The sequence below is a fragment of the Gossypium arboreum genome, chromosome 5, assembly GCF_025698485.1.
Source record: "Gossypium arboreum isolate Shixiya-1 chromosome 5, ASM2569848v2, whole genome shotgun sequence".
NCBI lineage: Eukaryota > Viridiplantae > Streptophyta > Magnoliopsida > Malvales > Malvaceae > Gossypium > Gossypium arboreum.
Genome location: NC_069074.1, coordinates 56,237,624 through 56,259,045, shown reverse-complemented (window position 1 = coordinate 56,259,045; position 21,422 = coordinate 56,237,624). Strand labels below are relative to the sequence as shown.

General features: G+C 34.9%; 1 protein-coding gene and 1 long non-coding RNA gene across 2 annotated transcripts; both read right to left on the bottom strand.

Moving 5' to 3' along the window:
• Window positions 1-4,698: 4,698 nt before the first annotated feature.
• LOC128292845 (uncharacterized) lies at window positions 4,699-5,494 on the bottom strand. Its single transcript, XR_008282795.1, has 2 exons — window positions 5,224-5,494; window positions 4,699-4,953 (listed from the first exon to the last, which is right to left on the bottom strand). It is a non-coding gene; the product is annotated as an uncharacterized LOC128292845 (long non-coding RNA).
• A 2,381-nt stretch (window positions 5,495-7,875) lies between these two features.
• On the bottom strand, window positions 7,876-11,397 carry LOC108472467 (cyclin-dependent kinase inhibitor 5-like). The gene is made up of 3 exons (XM_017774004.2): window positions 10,694-11,397; window positions 8,468-8,671; window positions 7,876-8,388 (listed from the first exon to the last, which is right to left on the bottom strand). The coding sequence occupies exons 1-3, from the start codon at window positions 11,167-11,169 to the stop codon at window positions 8,319-8,321; spliced, it is 750 nt and encodes a 249-aa protein (XP_017629493.1). The 5' UTR covers window positions 11,170-11,397; the 3' UTR covers window positions 7,876-8,318.
• Window positions 11,398-21,422: the final 10,025 nt, after the last annotated feature.

Here is a 21,422-nt window from a genome sequence, read left to right as displayed (position 1 = left end):
TATTATAATTTAAATCTTGATCTTGTTAAATATTTCAACTATTTATATGTACTATTATTGTTGTAATTAGTTACTAAAATTTCAACTATTTTATGTGTATTGCAGATAAAATGCCTAGAAGAAGATTGCGAAATCTAAGTATTGTTCAAAATCCTCCAAATTCGGAAGAAACAAATAGTGAACAACAGACTGCTATTGGATCTTCTGAATGTTCTGATATAGCTGACGAACCTGCAGAAATTCAAAGTAATGTTAACTTTAATTTACATGCGTGTTGAATTTTATTATTGACTTATATTTCAAATTCTTATATTATAATATACCATTTTTCAAATGAAAGTGGTGGGACGTGCAAAACTCGAGGATGTACGCTACTAAAAGATTTATATGAGTTAAATTTTGTCTAACGTGTCAAAGTAGCTAGAAACAGTCTTGGTCAGCTTGTTGGATCAGAAGCTTGACTTTTAACAGGATACTTGGGCATTATAGCACGAAATGCCAATCTGTTGCCTATCAACTACAAGTCATGGCATCGTATGCCTGATAGTAACAAAAATCAAGCTCTCGATAATATTAAGGTAATAACGTGAATGTAATTTATAATACTTTGGTTTAAGTTTCATTTATATTTACTTTCTAAACTTATGTTTTTTGCAGGAAAGATTTACTTTAGAGGTCTCAGATAATTATGTGAAGAATGCATTAGGAAAAAATGGAGAGACAATAAAAGTGCTTTAAAGAAGGAATATTTTAAGAAAAATATAAGCCTCGAAGAGAAATTGCGAAATGTCCCGCCGGAAATGTTGAGGTACCAATGGGAAGATACAGTTAGGTTTTGGAATTCAAAGAAAGGAGAGGTATTACATACTTCTAAACTCTTATAATTATTTTGGTTTATAGTATTTACTATATACGTAATAATAATTTCATAATGTAGGATCTTGAGCAAGTTGGAACTACAAGTTGGCAAAAACAAAAATTCATGCACATAGCTAGGTCGAAAAGTTTTGCTTGTGTAGCTGAGGCCGAGGAATTTTGAATTTATTAATTGTGTCAAATTTTAATTATTTTCTATTAAATAATATTTTTACTACTATATTGTGGGAACTGTCTTCTGGTCAAAAAACTGAAAAGTTGGACGCCTTCAGCTTTTTGACATTACTCATAGAAAGAAAGATGAATCTCCTATGACTACTAAAGCTGCAGAAGTTATGGTATATTTACTTAATAAAATTTGAATTATGGTTTAATTTGTTGTTTGTAATGTAAATAATGTTAAGTTATGTTGCATTTGTTTTTATTATATATTTCGTTTCTAACTCTTTGATTGATTTATTAGGAGAAACTAAAGGATAAAAAGGCAGAGTATCAAGTGATTGCTTCAAGTGATAGTTCTGTTAATCTTGACGACATTGATAATCGAATTATTGCTGAAGTTTTAGGTCTTGAAAGGTATGGTCGGGTTCGATTTCAAGGATCTTTTGTTAACCCAACCCAATATTTTGAATCTAGCTCACAGCAATACATGCCTTCAGGGAGTCAGGCTCAAGCTAAAGTTCAAAGGTTAAGAGACCAGATGGCTCAGATGCAAGCGAGCACAGTTGAGCAAATTGCTCAACTTAAAGTAGAGGTAGCATTGAGAGAAGCAAGGGCTCAAAGAAAATATGAAGAACTCCAGCTACAACTTAAAGCGGAGGCAGTAGCGAGGGAAGCAGAGCAAAGCAGAAAATACAACGCACTCCAACTATAGCTTCAGAAAATGATGAGGATGCTTCAGTAGTCACAGAATCCGCCATTTTAAACGTTTATTTTCTTATTGTAAGAATATTTTAACATTATAACTTTTAACATTATTGTAAAAATATTTTGTTATTTCATTTATTAATTTAGATCATATATCTTTGGTTGGATTTGAAATATCATTTAGATTTTCAGTTTTTGGTTGGATTTGATGTTACAGGAAATTATGTTGACATTTCGGGTTGTATATGAATGAAAATGGGATGTTAGAAATCTGCTAAAGTTAGTGGCGTTTTTTTCACAAACGCTGCTAAAGAATAAGATTTTTAGAGGCGCTTTTATCAAAAGTGCCACTAAAAAACATGACATTTAGTGGTGTTTTAAGTAAAAGCACTCCAAAAAGTCATGTTTTATAGCGGCGTTTGTGGGGAAAGCGCCACTAAAGGTCATGTTCTATAGCACCGTTTGTTGGAAAGCCGGCTAAAGGTCATGTTCTATAGTGGCGTTTGTGGGGAAAGCGCAGCTAAAGGTAATGTTATATAGCGGCATCTTTCCATATAAACGTCGCAAAATTTTAGCAGTATTATCTATAGAGGCTTTTTTTTGTGGCGCTTGTAAAAACATGTTTTAGCTTGTTTGAATGTGTTTTCGAATGTTACTTGTGTGTGCATTGGTGTAGCATGAAATTGGTATAAGTTAGGTATTATTTGGAGGTAAAATTCATGCTTGAGAAGTTGCATTGTAGGTTTAGTTTCAAGACATTAAGAACATGTCTCAAGATATTAAGAATAAAGATGACCAAATTGTGCATTTTTGGGTATAGGTCTCCAAACTTATCAAGAAAGTCTCGAGACATCATAATTCATGTCTCAAGATATAGTGGCCTATGTCTCAAGAAAATAAGACATCAAAGCTAAATATGATTTGTTTTGTCTCAAGTCTCATGACTTGCACATATCGAAGCTAGGGATCTAAAAAAAGAGACTTGTAGGGTTTAATTCTTAAGATATGTATTCCAATGTATAGGCCCAAAAAAACGTCATTAAAAACCTATTTTGTTATAGTGCATGTTTTAGCTTGTTTGAATGTGTTTTTGAATGTTAATTGTGTGTGCATTGGTGTAGCATGAAATTGTTATAAGTTAAGTATTACTTGGAGGTAAAATTCATGCTTGAAAAGTTGCATTGTAGGTAAAGTTACCATTTAGTTTCAAGACACTAAGAACATGTCTCAAAATATTAAGAATAAAGATGACCAAATTGTGCATTTTAGGGTGTAGGTCTCAAAACTTATTAAGAAAGTCTCGAGACATCATAATTCATGTCTCGAGATATAGTGGCCTATGTCTCAAGAAAATAAGACACCAAAGATAAATATTATTTGTTCTGTCTCAAGTCTAGCAACTTGCACACATCAAAGCTAGGGATCTGAAAAAAGGGACTTGTAGGGTTTAATTCTCAAGATATGTATTCCAATGTCTTAAGACATTCCAACATCGAAACAAATATAAAAATATAAAAATGATCATGTCTCGAGACATCCAATTGAATTTTGATAATTAATTTTAGAGTCAAGTCTTGACTCCAAGTTTAACCCTGTAAACATCTTAAGTAAGGCCAATGTACATCTATTACGTATATTTGTGTGTATAATCGTGAATGTATGAGTTATGTTATGGATATTCATTAAATGTTATGTGACATGAGTTGAAATAGCATGAGTTGATCCGACAACGTAATATGACATTTCGCATTTGAATCTGACGATTGGGTTGGATGTGGGGTATCACACCATACCTCACCTCTAATCCAATCAATTCATCAAGCCTTCATACTTAACTCACTCATCATTTTCCTTTTGACCAAAACCAAAACATAAGAAAATCCACAACCAAGCTATTCACACACCCTTACTTTAAATCAACAAATAAACATCAACAAGACCACAATCAATCATGGTAGGCAAAAAATACCAAAATAGAATAAGAAAGAAACTATTTTGCGTTAATGTGCTCCTAAAAAAACCTATATAAGCAAATGGATATAATGAAATCCAAGAAAACAGAATCAGTATATATTTATATAAAGAGTCAAACGTACCAGATTTGGCCTGGAGTTTGTTGAAGTGTTCTAAACGGTAGAGGTTTAATCCAGAGATAAAAGAGAAAGTCTCATTGAGAAGAACATATTAGATTTATGTAACGCCCCGTACCCGAGACCGTTTCCGGAGTCGAACACGAGGTGTTAACGGACTTAATTCATTTACTTAGTTCATTTTAAAATTTCTAGACAACCTGGCTAACTGCATCACAGTTACTTTAAAAATCATATCTCGAGTTCCAAAACTCGAAAACCGATTCTGTAAATTTTTCCTGAAATTAGACTCATATGTCCATCCACAAATTTTTTTTTTAGAATTTTTGGTCGGGCCAATTAGTACAGTTTATTAGTTAAAGTCTCCCCTGATTCCGGGTTCAACTACTCTAACCTTCATGCATTACAACTTAGATATCTCCCTGTACAGGGCTTCAATACTTATGCCGTTTGTTTCTAATGAAACTAGACTTATAAAGGAATCTGTACATATAAATCATGACTTCTAATTATCTCTAGTTAATTTATGGTGAATTTCCAAAGTCAGAACAGGGGATCCAGAAATCGCTCTGGCCCTATTTCACAAAAACTTAAACATCTCATAAAATACAGCTCATATGGTCGTTTCGTTTCTTCCAAATGAAAATAGACTCATCAAGATTCGATTACATAATTTATTCATTATTTAATTACATTCCTACTATTTTTAGTGATTTTTCAAACTCACACCACTGCTGCTGTCAGCATCTACTTTAAGGTAAATCTCACCTATTTCATAGTTTCCATGATTCAACTAGCCATTTGACATACATAGCACCAAATATGATCGCGATTAACCATTACAATGGCTAATCATTGCCAAGCATTTCCACACCTCTCAATAACCATATATATATACACAAAATGATTATAACGCTACGCTCAAAATATATAAGCCATTTTCGCATGGCCATCCGAATATATATACATTACCAAAAGGTACTTAATTAACAACAAAGGTCAGTCCCATACATGCCACTATCGAAGTTCAACTAAAAAAAAAAAAGGTACCAAAAGGGTTTAGATAGTGTGGACGACTTCGACTTTGACAATCCCGAGTCCGATAGCTGACGAACAAAATCTATAAAACAGAGAATTAAAGAAACAGAATAAGCATTTAATGCTTAGTAAGTTTAAGTAATGAAATTATTTACGACCAAAGTATAGCGTTCATATGACTAAATGAATAATTGCATATATGCATGTCCTCAAAATCATACTTACTTCACGCTTCAACCATTATATTCATACACAGGGAATCAACCCTAACTAGAGGTCGGAAGTTCGTTAATCAATTGAGCGAATACTATTTAAAAGGAATCAACCTTTCCGATGCATATACGAAACATACCTTATTGTTTGGATTTCATGAGCGTATTATTTGAAATTATTACAGCAAGATCGCTCACTTCCAAACCCAAGTACCTTCGGGATTTAGCCGGATATAGCAACTCGCAACATGCCTTCGGGTCTTAGCCCGGATATAGTCACTAGCACAAATGCCTTCGGGACTTAGCCCGGGTATAGCAACTACTCGCACAAATGCCTTCGGGACTTCGCCCGGATATAGTCACTAGCACAAATGCCTTTAGGACTTAGCCCGGATATGGTCACTAGCACAAATGCCTTCGGGACTTAGCCCGGATATCATCCGAATAATCATGCACATATATCAATAAATCATGACACATCTATATTTCATTTTCATAACTAGAATTCAAACACAAGACACTTATCAACCATTACCATTTTCGGCTCAATAGCCACATACAAAGAGCATGATTTTGATCTGCTTTATAACATGATCTCTATACGTATTCGGCTGCCCGTCATAAGTATAAACTAATCACCTCAATATATAATTCAAGTAGAATCATTATATCTCCGTTTATTTGTTATGCTATATGTCATGACTTAATCAAATCATAAACTAAGTTCCATTACTCGAAAACTTACCTCGGATGTTGTCGAACGACTTCAACGGCTATTCAATTACTTTTTCCTTTCCTTTATCGGATTTAGTTCCCCTTTGCTCTTGAGCTTAACTTAACAAATAAATTGATTTAATCATCTTGAACATCAAGAGAAATTCAAGGTACTTAGCCCATATATATATTAGACATTAGAGTCATATATATGAAATCATGAATCAAATTCAACATATTAGCTAATATTCTCCTTTAGCCGATTATCTAAGTCAAGATAGAATCATCAATATGCTTACCTATAGCCGAATATATGCAACACCAATCTATGTATTCGTTCATGTGGTCGAGTATACATATTCCAATATGATATCATTTCCATTTCATTTAACACTTAACACTTACCACATATCAATTAACCCATTTTTTTTATAATTACAAAACTCTTCATCTATTCATGCTCTCATATTCGGTTATCCATACCTATACTAACCATATAACTAAAAATTCTAAGTTTAAACACAATACAACATTTTAGCACCATGGCCGAACCCTTCATGAAGTTGCTAAGACCCATCCTTTTCAAATTCTCACACACACTCACATCCAATCCTTTTTATTAAGCACTCAAACTCTATCATCTTCATACCTCATCAACACAACATCAAACACCAACCAAGAAAGACAACATCCATGGTCGAGTATCATCTCCATCAAATAGCAAAGATTTAAACCATGGCTAGGTAGAATTCAAACTAACAACTAAAAATATGCATGAATTTCATGGAATAACATCAAACATACCTCTTCCTAATCATCAACCAACCGAACATGAAGCAAGAGAATTCTTTTCTTCTTCCTCCCTCAAGTCACGGCAATGAAGGAGCAAGGATGAAACAACTTTGGTTTCTCCTCCCACTCACCTCATGTTTTATTATTCTTAATTCATTATTTTATTTTGTAACAAAAAAAAATGTTAATAGAAAAATACATATTACCATTAATAGCCCATACCATGACCGGCCACTATCCAAGATTTGGCTAATTTGACATGCAAGTACCCTCTTTTTTGACATCATGCACTATTAGATCCTTATAGATTAACCTATCACATTTCAAAAGTGTCACACCTAAGTCCTATTAACTAAATTCACATGCAATCGACTAAATCGAAGCTTAAAACTTTCACACATTCATATCCACATATTTTAGACAATAAATATTATATTCAAATACTTCGGTGATTCGGTTTAACGGTCCCGAAACCGCTTTCCGGCTAGGGTCAATTTAAGGCTGTCACAAGTTAAGTGACCATCCGACAACAGTGGATGGAGATTGAAGAGCTTCTTTACTAGGGCTTTAAGTTTAAATAAGTGAAGAGTTTTAGGCCACTTCAAAGTGAATTAAACTATAAAATAAAGAGAAATAAATTTTGATTTAATGTGTTTCTTCATTGGAAGAGGAGGCTAAACGGTGGCAATATTACTAGAATACAACTGTAATAAAGGTTCCAAAATATTATTGCACAACTTTTGGATAGCTCATTGACTAATTTATTGCTTCTGTAAAATTGAGTGAAGAGTGTAATATACCCTATGACAAATAGTGACTAAACGGTCACATCAAATGTTTGTTACCAAGTTAACGGACCAATAACTTATGATAACAATTAAATAGTTCAAAAACTTAAATGATAAACTAATTGGTGATTGTGCCATCCTAAGAATATTGAACATTTTTTTATATACTTTAAAGATACTTATATCTGCTTGGATCATGAAAAGTCGGAGCGCCAGTCATGACTCAACGAAACAAATATGAATTCATAACCATAGTGATGGTCTGTTATTATCCTTATCATCTTCATCAACATCAACATTTTGTAAGTTAATGAAATTATCATCAAAATTCATTCTCACAGGGAGAAAGAAAAGGCCAAAAAAAAAAAAAACCAATAACATAATTGATTTCCAGCATCCATAACCTCCTTAGTATTTAAAAGAACGAAGGCCAAAACTTAACTGTGGAGATCATAGGAAAAGACGCGGGAAAAGAAAAAGAAAAGGTAAGGGATCATGTTTAATCCAAAAAGCTTTTCATAGTTCCATCACTACAAGTATGGACAAACAAGGTAAATACAGTACAAAAGAAAAAAAGAAAGAGACATTCTATACCACATCAACTGACCCAATTGACCGAACCTACACTTCCTAAATTCTCTAAATCTAAGCCTTCATTCCCTTCCCTTCTTCCCAGATGATCTGTTAGACAAAGGACTTGATTTGTAATTTTTGAGTAACTCATTACCTCTGTTATGTTACAGACCATTAGTCTACAATTTTTTTTTTCATTTTAAGTCTAAATTCTTTCTTTACAAAGTGAATTAATGATGATGGAAAATGGAAATTAACACCATCACCTTTACAGCTAAAGACCAATTCCTGCTAGTTGAGAGTACCTAAACTTTGAGATCAAGTAAGAATTGGCAGGAAAAAAAGTCCCAATGTAACAAGAATGTTGTCTACGGGTTCAGTTTCTCCCATTCATATGGTCCAGGAAGTGGCTTATCCTTCACGGGGTCAAAGTTGTACCTGCAAATAAATCCACATCTTTTATCAGATCTTAACCACAGTAATAGCAAAGAGATGTGCAAGAATGAATAGTGTATACTTCTCAATGAATAGTCTTTGCTGCTCTTCTTCTGCGATGGAAAAGAATTCATCCATTTCATGTGCTGTCGGGATATGTCCTCGCATTGAATTATGTACTCTCTGATTAGTCTCTGCTGAGCTGGTAGGCCTAGTAGTAGAACCAGGGGTTCTTATACTCTCTGGGTCCCTTATCAAGTTGCAAGGAGTTGATTCTCTAGTGCCCCTGCACAGGAATAATCGCTATTAGTTAATGAAACCTTTGTTACTCAGACTTATGTACGTCAGATGTGATATGTATATAAAAAGGGTATGTTCAATTTTTTAAAAGCGTTTCCACAAATTTTGAGGGTCCTTCGAAGGTTGTAATCTCATACCCATTTTAAAAATGTCAGGCAAAATTAATTCAAGAAAAATTAACTGACACTAAATCTAAAAGCAACTAAATCATAGATTGGAAAGTAACTAAATCTAAAAGCAAACACTCAATCAAAGGATGCAGAAAAAAGAAAAAAAGAAAGAAATTAAATGCTCTTTTTATTTTGCTTTACATCTAACCCCAAACAACATTGAGTGGAAATCCAGACCTATGTTGCTTGGGTTCTTCAGTTTCCTTGAAATACCTGTGTCTGACACATTGGTATGGGATATAGCCCGAAGTACCTTATATACATGGAAAACTTAGAAAAATCTAGTATACTTGTTCCGGACACATACCTATATCTGACGCTAACAGTCGAGTCTAAGTAACATAGAACATAGAACCAGGCAGTACCAATCATTTGAGGTATAACAACCAAAAATACTAAAGCAAAACGGTTCCTCGGTGTACAACTGCTTCAATCTCAAATATTTCAGCAAAAAGGACTCAACAAATACATGGAGTTCCATAGACACAAATAAAATCATAAAAAGACATTTTACAATTATTTCTACTAAGGACAAATGAAGCTGACAGAGCCCTTTTTTGGAGTGAAGATAAAATTTATCACAGTAATTTGGCTTAACCAAGAAAATAGAAAAAAAGGTAAAATGAAAAATTAGAGGATATCAACTATCAAGCAAAGAGAGATAAACTGTGTTTATATGTAAAAAAACAACGGTGACAGATTTTCTGCTAATTTGATACATTACCTTAATAATTCTTGTCAGAATATCCTATGCTCACAAAAACATACAGCGTTGTAAATATTTTATCCGGAAAAAAAGTCACCATGTGGAAAATACCAAAGAGTTTTGTTTCTTTCAATTAGAATAATGCATCAATAAACATGCCTAAAAAGTACCCTAAACAACAGAACCTAGAGAGTAGGATATATATATATATATGTATATATTTTTTATTTATATGAACACATAATTGGACAAAACCCAAGTTTCAAAAGCATAAAAAAAAGGCCAAAATTAAAGGGAGAAATGGAGGTTGTGCCAGACATGAAAACAGAAGAAGTTATTAATGGCAATGGAAGGCTGGTAGTACCATTGTTTTATTTCAGAAACGATGCTTTCTGTCATAATGTGGTTCTTTTTTCCACCAAGAATAAAATATTAAAATTCAGAATTAACCAAAACTTCAAACAATCAATAATAGTTAACTTCTGCATGTGACCATTAAGGACATAAGCTTGACTGATTAATTTCTCTCCATGAGATGACTGAAGAAACAGATGAAAAGCCAACCAACAAAAATAAATAAATAAAAAGCCTCCACCTGGAAAAAGCCGAAGAGAAGGCACAGCAAATACTAAATTTTGAATCCAAAGGTAAAACGAATTTTTCTTTTTTATCAAAATTCAACAAAAAGCGCCTGGAATTACTCACAAAAACCTGGAGTATAATTCTATTAAAAGTGAGATTTAATCCATTCTTTCAACCAAAAAGATATATATAATCATATAGAAGATGAAGAGATTAAAGCAAATCCCATTAACAAGCTAGCATGTCATGTAGCAGAATCCCAACAGTAATTAAGGTTTTTCCTCCCCTGTTTTGGTTGTTGATTCAAAGGGTTCAAGTGCGTGAAATAATAAAATAATTACAAGAAATATATGTCCAAATATTTTATAATTATTCCTAAAAAATAGAAGAACTCAACTGACGTAAAAGTTTGTATTTTTACACACAAAAAAAGTGTTTTTCATATAAAACTTCTGCATCATTTTCCTTAGAGAGAGAGAGAGAGAGAGAGAGAGAGAGAGAGAGAGAGAGAGAAAGAAAGAGATTTTAAGGAAGCAAAGAAAGAACCAACCTTTCTCTCGCTTCAATGTCCGAAAGATTTTCTCCGAAGGAAGCTTCAATACCACCAAAATCCTCGCTCTCATTGTTAATAACAATGTTAATAATATTATCAATCCCATTAGTCTCTTGCACAAATTCTTCTCTTTCAACGCCATCATCCTTAACCAACCGAACCCGAAAATTCGAATTAAGGCTAGGGTTTTCCCCACAGCCGTCCTTAATAACCTGCTGCTTTAGCCTCTTCGAATCATGGTGACGCAATACAACCGGCGGCTTTTCTAGCCGCCGACTTCGGAGTTGGAGATAGGAGCCGTCTCTGAAATCCGGAGTCGGAGATGCACCGGCCGTTTCCGGAGAAGTGGAGGATTTCTGTAGGCGGTGAAGCGCAAGGGTTTTGGCCCTGGTTCGAACTCCAAAGGAAGACCGCGAGACGTCCATTACGGCAACTTCCATTGTCGTTTTGGCCTTCCTAATGTACTTTCCCATTTTGGGTTTGAATTTGAAAAGGGTTTTGGGTTTTGGAAGAAAGGAAGCTTTCAGAGTCTCATGAGAAAGAGAGGGGAATTAGAAGAAACGAATGGAAAGGAAAATAAAAGAAAATAAATTTGGGGTTAACAGTTGTTTGTTTAGGAGAAAAAAAGGAAGGTTTCTCAGGTGGGGGAATATTGACCGCTTTGAGTTTATCTAGTTTCGTGTATCGCGTGATATTTTGCATTTTCTTCTAAAACAATTTACGATTTACATCATCATGGGTCCAAAATTTTTGAAAATCCTTAACCTACAAATTAATATTTAAATTATACCATTTTTATCATTTTAAATAGCTTTTTATAAGTGATGCATATTTTTCTTTTGAAAATTACTACTTCTATTGAAACTATTAAATATATTAAAAAAACTTAACTTATAAATTAATACATAAATTATTTTCTTCTTTTTTCATTTTGTACCTGTTTTTTATAACAAATTTTACTTCAACTATTTTTTCCTTAAATAAATACCTCTATTAGTTTAACCATTAATTAAACTGCTACGTATATTTAGAAAAATATAACCAATTAAAAATTGTTATGCTTATAAATAGAGACTCGATGAAGTATTATAATCATCCCTTTTGATCAATAAAGTATATCCTCTATTACTTTCATATTTTCTTTGTTCTTTATTCTCTCAGTCTTTCTTTAATTATAACACGTTATCAGCACAATCTTTTTGAAACTGATAGTTTCTTTTATCGGTGATCAAATTTATCCTTAATGATTTTCAATATCTTTGACAGTAAGATGTAAAGTTTTTACAGGAAATTTCTGTAACACCCCTTATCCTTATTCAACGTTGGAACAGATACGAGGCATTACCGATCTTACAAAGCAAGCAAACATACAAATCGAGTCATAAATTTGCATCCGAATTAAAATCATTTGTATTCAATCGTAAAGTCCCTATTACGAGCCTACAAGGCCCAAAACATGCTTTGGAAGTGGTTCGGGACTAAACCGAGAACTTAGGAAAATTTTACAAAACTTATAAAATTTTTGCTATGAACAGGGGTCACACGCCCGTGTGGTTTGGGACACGCCCGTGTGGGCAGGCCGTGTGGTCAAACACGTCCGTGTCCCTAACCCGTGTAGCTCTCTATTTTTTAAGGCATGAACAAATTGAGGTCACATGGCCAAGTCACATACTCGTGTGCTAAGCCATGTGGTGAATTAAATTTTCATAAAATAGGTGCACACTTCACACAGTTGGGACACACCCATGCTTGAGGCAGTGTCCTTCACACGGTTGAGACACACGCTCGTGTCTCTGCCCGTGTGCTCAACTCTAAGCATTCTGTTTCTGAAAATTAAGGTGCAGGGGACACATGGCCGAAACACACGCTCATGGGGCAGACCATGTGTTACACACGGTCTAGGCACACGCCCGTGTGTCTACTCGTGTGGACAAAATAAAGGCTATTTACCAAGCCATTTGTCACCCTCATTTGCACATAAACACCCACAATCTTATTGGCACAACCATGGCATATTTAGGCAACCAAAACATCCACAAACAAGGCCAAATCACGTCATTTCATTATCCACACTCAACATATTTACAACATCATATTTTGCCAAACCAAATCATACCAGACTCACATTCTACAAGTTCCAATATGGCTACCAATAACATGCATGATATTACTTAGTTTTGCTAGCATACCAATGAGCCAGTCTTAACCATTCAACAACAAAACCATTAAACCACATTCAACCATTTACCAAGCAATTATAAACCACATCACACAAGAGATAATTGCACATGCATGCATATATCTATATATAAGCTTCCAACCAATTCAACCAAAATGAGCCAAGTTATATGGCCAAATACCAAAACAAGCCTATGATTATTACAAGCCAATACATTTGGCCAAATCATGATGACACATATAACCAAATGACCAAGTTCCTATATATGCCATATTCTCAGAACATTTAAAATTATCGGTACCCAAAATAACAGTTTGATAGTGTGATGCAAACTCTGATAATCTCCAACCTGAGCTAGCTTAGTGACACTATAAAACATGGAAAATAAAATGGAGTAAGCCATATAGCTTAGTAAGTCGTATGAAAGAAATAAGCTAACCTTACCATACATTAACATGCAATTACTATAACTTAAGTTAATATGTTTTACCATATTCTCATGATCATAATTCATTCCATCACAACTTACCTTGAGTTCATCATTTTTCCAATTTAATAATCATAAGTTTTGTGCATATACCTATACCACTCATAATGGTTTCATACTCATTCTTATCTTTTTCATACCCAATGAACCACTTGGAATAATAATATCAGATACTCGGGAAACCTTGCACACAAGGTGCCACATATGTAGCCATTACTACCTCTATCTCATATCACATATATGCTCGCTCTCGAGCCATTAACTGGCCTACTCACACAAGCTGTCAGTCAAGACGTAGCTACTTGGTGCTGTTCACACAAGCTATCAAATAATCGCAACATATGCCAGTATACTCAGCCACTGGTAGGACGTACAGGACCAGCAACCGGATCACATAGCATAAAACCCTAGTGACATGCTACTTGTATCCTAATCTATTCCTAAGGTTCGATTAGGATTTCTCGCTTGCCAAAACATTGTTGAACGTGTCTGTAAAGTCATTTACACAATTCATGAGGTATTAAAGCAATTAAAATAGAATTAGAATAAAGCTTATTTAACATACAAACTTACCTCGGTTACAAAAATGGCTAAAGGGATCCATTCGTCAATTACTTTGTTTTTCCCCTAATCTAGACCCGAACTTTTTTTCTTGATCTATAATACCACATTTAACTTATTTAATCATCACATTATTCAATTCAGCCCAAAAACACATTATGGAAAAATTTACATTTTTGCCCCTAACTTTTCAACATTTTACAATTTAGTCCCTAGGCTCGTAAAATGAATTTCTTTCAATTTATTCACAACCCAAGACTAGCCGAATATTATTTATACTCATAATAGCCCACATTGTTCATTTATTCACACTTTTCTACTCATTTTATAGACTTTTACAAATTAGTCCCTATTTAACTGTTTTTATCGAAAATCACTTTGTAAATGTTGTTTATCTAACATCAAACATACATTTTCTACCATAAAACATCAAAATACTCATATATTCATCATGGGACAAATTTTAGACTTTAATCCTTCTTCAAATTAGTGCTTGGAAAGGTTATATTAGGTTAAGACAACTTTAAAAACATAAAAATCATTAAAAATAGGGCAAGAATGGACTTGCAATCGAGCTTAAAAGTGGCCAAAACCCTGGCCATGTCTTCTTCTTCAAATTCGGCTATGGGGGGACTAATTTCAGAAGATGGACACTTTTATTTTTACTTATTTTTTCTTTATTACTAGATTACCAAAGTACCCTTAACTTAAACTTTGAAATTTTTACCTACTCCATGTCCATTTTTGTCCACTAAGAAGTATAATAGTCTAATTACCATTTAAAAATCTCCAATTAAAAGTTCATAACAATTAGATACCTTTAACTTATAAAATTCATGTGACATCCCAAAATTGGCCCTAGTCGGGAAGTGGTTTCGGGACCGCTAAACCGAGTCACCGACATGCTCGAACGTAATATTTATTGTCTAGAATATGGGAAAATGCATGTGTGAATTTTGAATTCTTTGATTTAGTTAATTTGATTGTGAATTGAAAGAAAAAGGACTCATGTGAAAGGATTTAAAAATATGTAGCTAATTTTAAGAGGTTAATAAAGGAATGAAGCAAAATAAATGGAGTTGCATGTCAAATACTCCATTTATTTTGGATGAGTGGCCGGCCATTTCTAGATGATGGGCAAGGGGACATGTTTCCAACATGTTTAGTTAGTGCATTATGTAGAAAGAATTAAGATATGAAAAAAAAAAAAGAAAAAAAATGAGCATGGATGCCCCCCCATGGTGCCGTAGCTAGAGAGAAAGAAAGAAAAAAAAGTTGTCATTCATCCTTTCTTTGAGCAAAGACTAAGAAAGAAAAACAAAAAAATTGTTCATCTTTTCCCCTCCTTCCTTTGGCCGAAATTCCTAAGAGGAAGAAGAGATTTTTGCTTCATTTTCTTTGTTTAGAAGAGATCTAGAAGGAGATTTGGCTAAACTTGCATCAAGATTAAGGTATGTTGAGGTTGTGTCATGAGATTCATGCTTGTTTTGGTTGCTAACTTGATGTGCATGTTAGCCATGGTTCAAATCCTTGCTATGCCATGAAAAATGGTATTTGGCCAAGGTTGATATTGTGTTAAAGCCATTGCATGCTAAATGTGAAGCTTGTTGATGATGCATGTAATGATGGATTGCCTACTCTTGAAATTTCTTTTAGTATTCTTGAGTAGGACATTGAATTCTTTGTTTAACCATGACCGAAGTTGAAAGAGTATGGTTGTGATGTATTCGCCATGGTGCATTCATGAGCATGATTTATGCTTGTTACTTGATTGGTAAAATTTGTGTTTGGATGGGTATGAACCCCTTGAGATTCGACCTTGCACCTATATGTGTATACATGTTTGCACATGATGTATTGGCATGACATATATACTATTTCAAGGTATATATTTGCTTGTGATGATGTTTGGTTATGAAGTACATGAGAGATGTGTATTGAGCTACAATATGTAATCGTTAGTTAGTAAAATGCATGCTGTTTTGTGTGGTATTAAGTGCATAATTGGCCTCAACATGGACATGCATATTCGCCACATGAGGGAAAATTGGTGTGCATGCATTCGGTTAGAGGCAAGCATATTGATGCCTATTCTTGGCTTAGAAAATTCGCTAAGAGGAATATTAACTAATGTGTTGAGTTCGATTCGTGATTTCGTACATATCGACTTTGATGCCTAATGAGCATATATATTGGCTAGGTATCTTGAATTCCTCTTCGATGCTCAAATGATAAAACCAATTTATTTGTTAAATTAAGCTCAAGAGCAAAGGGGAGCTAAATCCGATAAGGGGAAGGAAAAAGTCGTCGAATAGCCGTCGAAATCGTTCGACCACGTCCGAGGTAAGTTTTCGAGTATCGAAACTTAGATTTTGATTCGATTGAATGAAGTAATAAGCAATCGAATTTGTGCCTTTGTATGTGGCCATTGAGCCGAAATGATATTTTTGCTAAGTGAATTGTGCGTAAAAGTTGTGTTATGAAATTGAAACAAAGATGTGTATGAATGTTCGAGTGATATCCGGGCTAAGCCCGAAGGCAATTGTGCAAATTGTGATATCCGGGCTAAGCCCGAAGGCAATTGTGCAAGTTATGATATCCGGGCTAAGCCCGAAGGCAATTGTGCAAATTGTGATATCCGGGTTAAGTCCCGAAGGCCTTTGTGCGGGTTACCATAACCGGGCTATGTCCCGAAGGCGTTTGAACAAGTAGCTATATCCGGATAAACTCCGAAGGTATGTGATTCGAGAACTTTGAACTTGCTGGAAAATTTTCAGTTAATGCACTTGTGAAATTCCCAACAACAAGGTATGTTTTGTGTGTGCTTCGCACACTATGAGTAAGTGCGTATGAATATTCGCTCTAATGATAAATGAGCTATCGGCATTAACTAGGCCGTTATTTGTGTATGAATATAAGAGTTGGGATTGTGAAGTAAGCATGTCTTTGAGAAATTGTGCATATGAATTATTGTTTAGCTACTTGAATGCTATGCTTGGGTTGTGTGTATATTATGGCTCGAAACTTACTAAGCATAAATTGCTTACTCCGTTTCTTTGTTTCTCTGCTTATAGATTTTGCTCGTTAGCGATCGGATTCGGGATCATAGAAGTTGAAGTCAACCACACTATCAAAGCCCTTTTTGGTACTCCTTTAGTTGAGTTTTGGATATGGCATGTATAGGACTACCCCTTGTTGGTTCAAATGTGTTGTGATGTACATGTGTACGGCCATGCGAAAATGGCTCGTAGAAGTAAAGTACGAACTTAGACCATTTGTGATTTGTATATATATATATGGTTTCATGATGTGATTATGGATTGGAAATGGGAGTGTTGGTCACATGATCAGCCATTGGAATGGCTAAAAATGATCATAGGTGAACCTATGTATGGCAAGACTAGTTGGTTCATGGAGACTACAAAATAGGTAAGACCTACCTTAAAAACAGGTGCTGCCAGCTGCAGTGACGGGAATGTGAAAAATCACCAAAAATTGTAGGGATGGTATTAAATAGTGAAAGAATTATGTAAATGAACCTTGATGAGTCTACTTTCATATGGAAGAAACGAAACGGTCATAGGAGTTACGTGTTAAGAGGTATTAAAGTTATTGTGAGACAAGGCCAGAACGGTTTCTGGGTCCCCTGTCGCGACTTTAAAAATTTGCTATAAATTATCCAGAAAGAATTAGAAGTCATTCCTTATATGTGCAGATTCCATTTTGAGTCTAGTTTCATTAGAAACAAACGGCACCAGTATTAAAGCCCTGTACAGAGAGATATTCAAGTTGTAACGCGCGAAGGTCAGAGCAGTCGATCCCTGTAACATGGGTGACTTTAACTAATAAACTGTACCAATTGGCCCGACCAAAAATTCTAGAAATAAATCCATGGAAGGATATCTGAGTCTAAATTCATGGAAAATTTACGGAATCAGTTTCCGAGTTTTGAAACTCGAGATATGATTTTTAAGGCGACAGTGACGCAGTTTTCCAGCCTGTCTGGAAATGCCAAATTGGTCGGTGCTTTAAGAGGATTTAGCTCGTTAACCCCTCGCGTCCGACACCGGCGATGGTCTCGGGTTCGGGGTGTTACAATTCAAGTTTTGCACCTATTGTAATTTAGTCATTATAGTCAAATTGGGCACTCAATCGATAAAATTTCTTAACAAAATTTTCATACAATTATTCTATCATACTGTAGTCCTTAAAGAAACAATAAAATAAATATTTCTACTTTAGATTTGTGGCCTCAAAGCCACTATTTCTGATTTGACCCAAAAACGGGCTGTTACAACTCTCCCCCATTTAGGGATTTTCTGTGACAGCCCAAAATTGACCCTAGTCGAAATGTGGTTTCGGGACCACAAAACCGAGGCATAAAAATAATTTAAAATTTATTTTGATGCCTATAATATGTGTGTGCTCATGTGTGACATTTTTGATGATTGATTTAGTGTTATAAAGGTGAATTCCACTAGAAAGGACTTAGTAGTGAACTTTGAAAGTACGATAGGGAAATGTGTGATGACTAATTAAAGCATGCATGCAAAACAATGGACTTGCATGTCAAATTCCCCCTTTTATAGGTGGTGGCCGGCCATGACATGGTTTATGGGCAAAGAAAACATGTTTTGTTAATGGAGCATGAAAGAAATGATTAATAATTAGATGTGGGAAGAGAAACAAAAAAAAAAAAAATGTGTGTGAGAGTGTAGCATTCCCCCCCATTGCCGTGCAACTAAGAAAGAAAACAAAAAAATTTTGTTCATCCTTGTTCTCTCCTTTTTGGCCGAAAATACTAAGAGGAAGAAGAGATTTTTGCTTCATTTTCTTTGTTTAGAAGAGATCTAGAAGGAGATTTGGCTAAACTTGCATCAAGATTAAGGTATGTATGAGGTTGTGTCATGAGATTCATGCATGTTTTAGTTGCCAACTTGATGTTCATGTTAGCCATGGTTCAAATCCTTGTTATGCCATGGAAGTGGTATTTGGTCAAAGTTGATATTGTGATAAAGCCATTGCATGCTAAATGTGAAGCTTGATGATGATACATGCAATGATGGATTGTCTACTCTTGAAATTTCTTTGTAGCAATCTTGAGTAAGACATTGAGTTTTCTTTGTTTAACCATGACCGAAGTTGAATGGGGCATGATTGGGATGTATTCGGCCATGATGCATTCATGAGCATGGTTTATGCTTCATGCATGTTAGTTAAAACTTGTGTTTTGGATGGTTATGGACACCTTGAAATTCGGCCTTGCACCTATATGTGTAAATATGTTTGTTTGAAGAAGAAATTTGTTGAAGAATGTTGTGAAATTGCATGTACATTCGGCCTAGTACATGTATAGTGTGAAAAAAAAACCTTGAAATTATTTTTGATTTTTATGTAGTTATGACCATGTATAATCGGCCACATGAGTAATTTGAGCACTTGATGTTATGTTAAAATTCTTGAGCTTAAATATATGGATGTATGTATATGTGGCCATATAATGGCGTTTTGATTCAAAGGTTGAATAATAAAGTGAGATGATATGAGATGCCGAATGTGATTGACTAGTATACATTATTGATAGAAATATTGAATACTTCTACTTGTATTCGTTAAGCTCAAGAGCAAAGGAGAGCTAAATCCGATAAAGGGAAGGAAAAAGTGATCGAATAGCCGTTGAAGCCGTTCGACAACATCCGAGGTAAGTCCTCAAGAAATGACCCTACTCGAATTATGTGAAATGAAATATGGATGTGTAATGATTATTGATATATGTGTGTATGAGCATTTGAATGATACCCGGGCTAAGTCCCGAAGGCGATTATGCTAGTGATATGTTTGAGCCTTAGTAACGAAAATGAAACATGGATGTGTAATGATTATCGATGTATGTGTGCATGAACAATTGAATGACATCCGGGCTAAGTCCCGAAGACATTTATGCTAATAATTATATCCGGGTTAAGACCCGAAGGCAATTGTGCTAGTGACTACATCCGGGCTAAGACCTGAAGGCATTCGTGCAAGTTGTTAAATTCGGGCTAACACCCGAAGGCATTTGTGCAACTCGTTATATCCGGGCTAAGACCCGAAGGCATTCGTGCATGTGGTTATATCCGGTTGTATTCCGAAGAAGCTTGGGCTGAAGGTGAGCGTTGGTTGCTGTAATAAATTTAATTAGTACGCTCGAAAGGCCCAAAGGATAAGGTATGTTTACTTGTGCATTGGAAAAGTCGATATGTTTGAGTAACATTCGTTCAATCGACTAACGAATTTTCAGCTAATGAATTGGTTGATATCTTGTGAAAGTATATAATGATGAAGCGTGAAGTAAGTATGATTATGTGTATGTGGATTAATGAAATGATTCATTTGGCTATGTGAATGTAATGCTTTAGTTAAAGCTGATTTTATTGCTTGAGACTTACTAAGCATAAAAATGCTTACCCCGTTGCTTTGGCTCTCTGTTTTATAGATTTTGCTTGTTAGCGATCGGATTTGGGATCATTAAAGTCGAAGTCATCTACACTATCAAAGCCTCCATTTTGGTATAATTTTGGTTGAACTTTGAAATGGCATGTATAGGACTACCCTATTGTTGAAGTCATGTACCTTTCGGTTTTGTGTAAGCTTGGATAGCCATGCGAAAATGGCTTATATACGTTTTTAGTATGATTCTATAATCATTTGTTTGATGATCATTATGGGGTATGGAATTGTTTTGAAAAGATTAGCCATTGGAATGGTTAATCATGATCACACTTTGTGCTATGTATGCAAAAAGGGCCAATTGAATCGTGGAAATCATGAAATTAGTAAAGGTTACCTTGAAAACAGTTGCTGGCAGCAGCAGTGGTGTGGTTTTGAAAAATCACAAAAATTTGTAGGAATGGTATTAAATAGTGAATAAGTTATGTAATTGAACCTTGATGAGTCTACTTTCATATGGGAGAAACGAAACGGTCATAGAAGTTACATGTTAAGAGTTATTAAAGTTATTGTGAGACAGGGCCAGAACAGTTTCTGGGTCCCCTATCGCGACTTTAAAAATTTACTATAAATCATCCAGAAAGAATTAGAAGTCATGCCTTATATGTGCAGATTCCATTTTGAGTCTAGTTTCATTAGAAATAAACGGCACCAGTATTAAAGCCCTGTACAGAGAGATATTCAATTTGTAACACGCGAAGGTCAGAGCAGTCGATCCCTGTAATATGGGTGACTTTAACTAATAAACTGTACCAATTGCCCTGACCAAAAATTCTAGAAATAAATACATGGAAGGATATATGAGTCTAAATTCAGGGAAAATTTACGGAACCAGTTTCTGAGTTTTGAAACTCGAGATATGATTTTTAAGGCGACAGTGACGCAGTTTTCCAGCCTGTCTGGAAATGTCAAATTGGTCGGTGCTTTAAGAGGATTTAGCTCGTTAACCCCTCGCGTCCGACACCGGCGATGGTCTCGGGTTCGGGGTGTTACAATTTTATTGGTATCAG

Coding starts and splice junctions, on each gene's coding strand:
- LOC108472467 (XM_017774004.2), bottom strand. CDS start 11,169: ATGGGAAAGTACATTAGGAAGGCCAAAACGACAATGGAAGTTGCCGTA. Junction 8,672..10,693: donor GACATTGAAGCGAGAGAAAG/GTTGGTTCTTTC, acceptor ATTCCTGTGCAG/GGGCACTAGAGAATCAACTC. Junction 8,389..8,467: donor CAAAGACTATTCATTGAGAA/GTATACACTATT, acceptor ATTTATTTGCAG/GTACAACTTTGACCCCGTGA.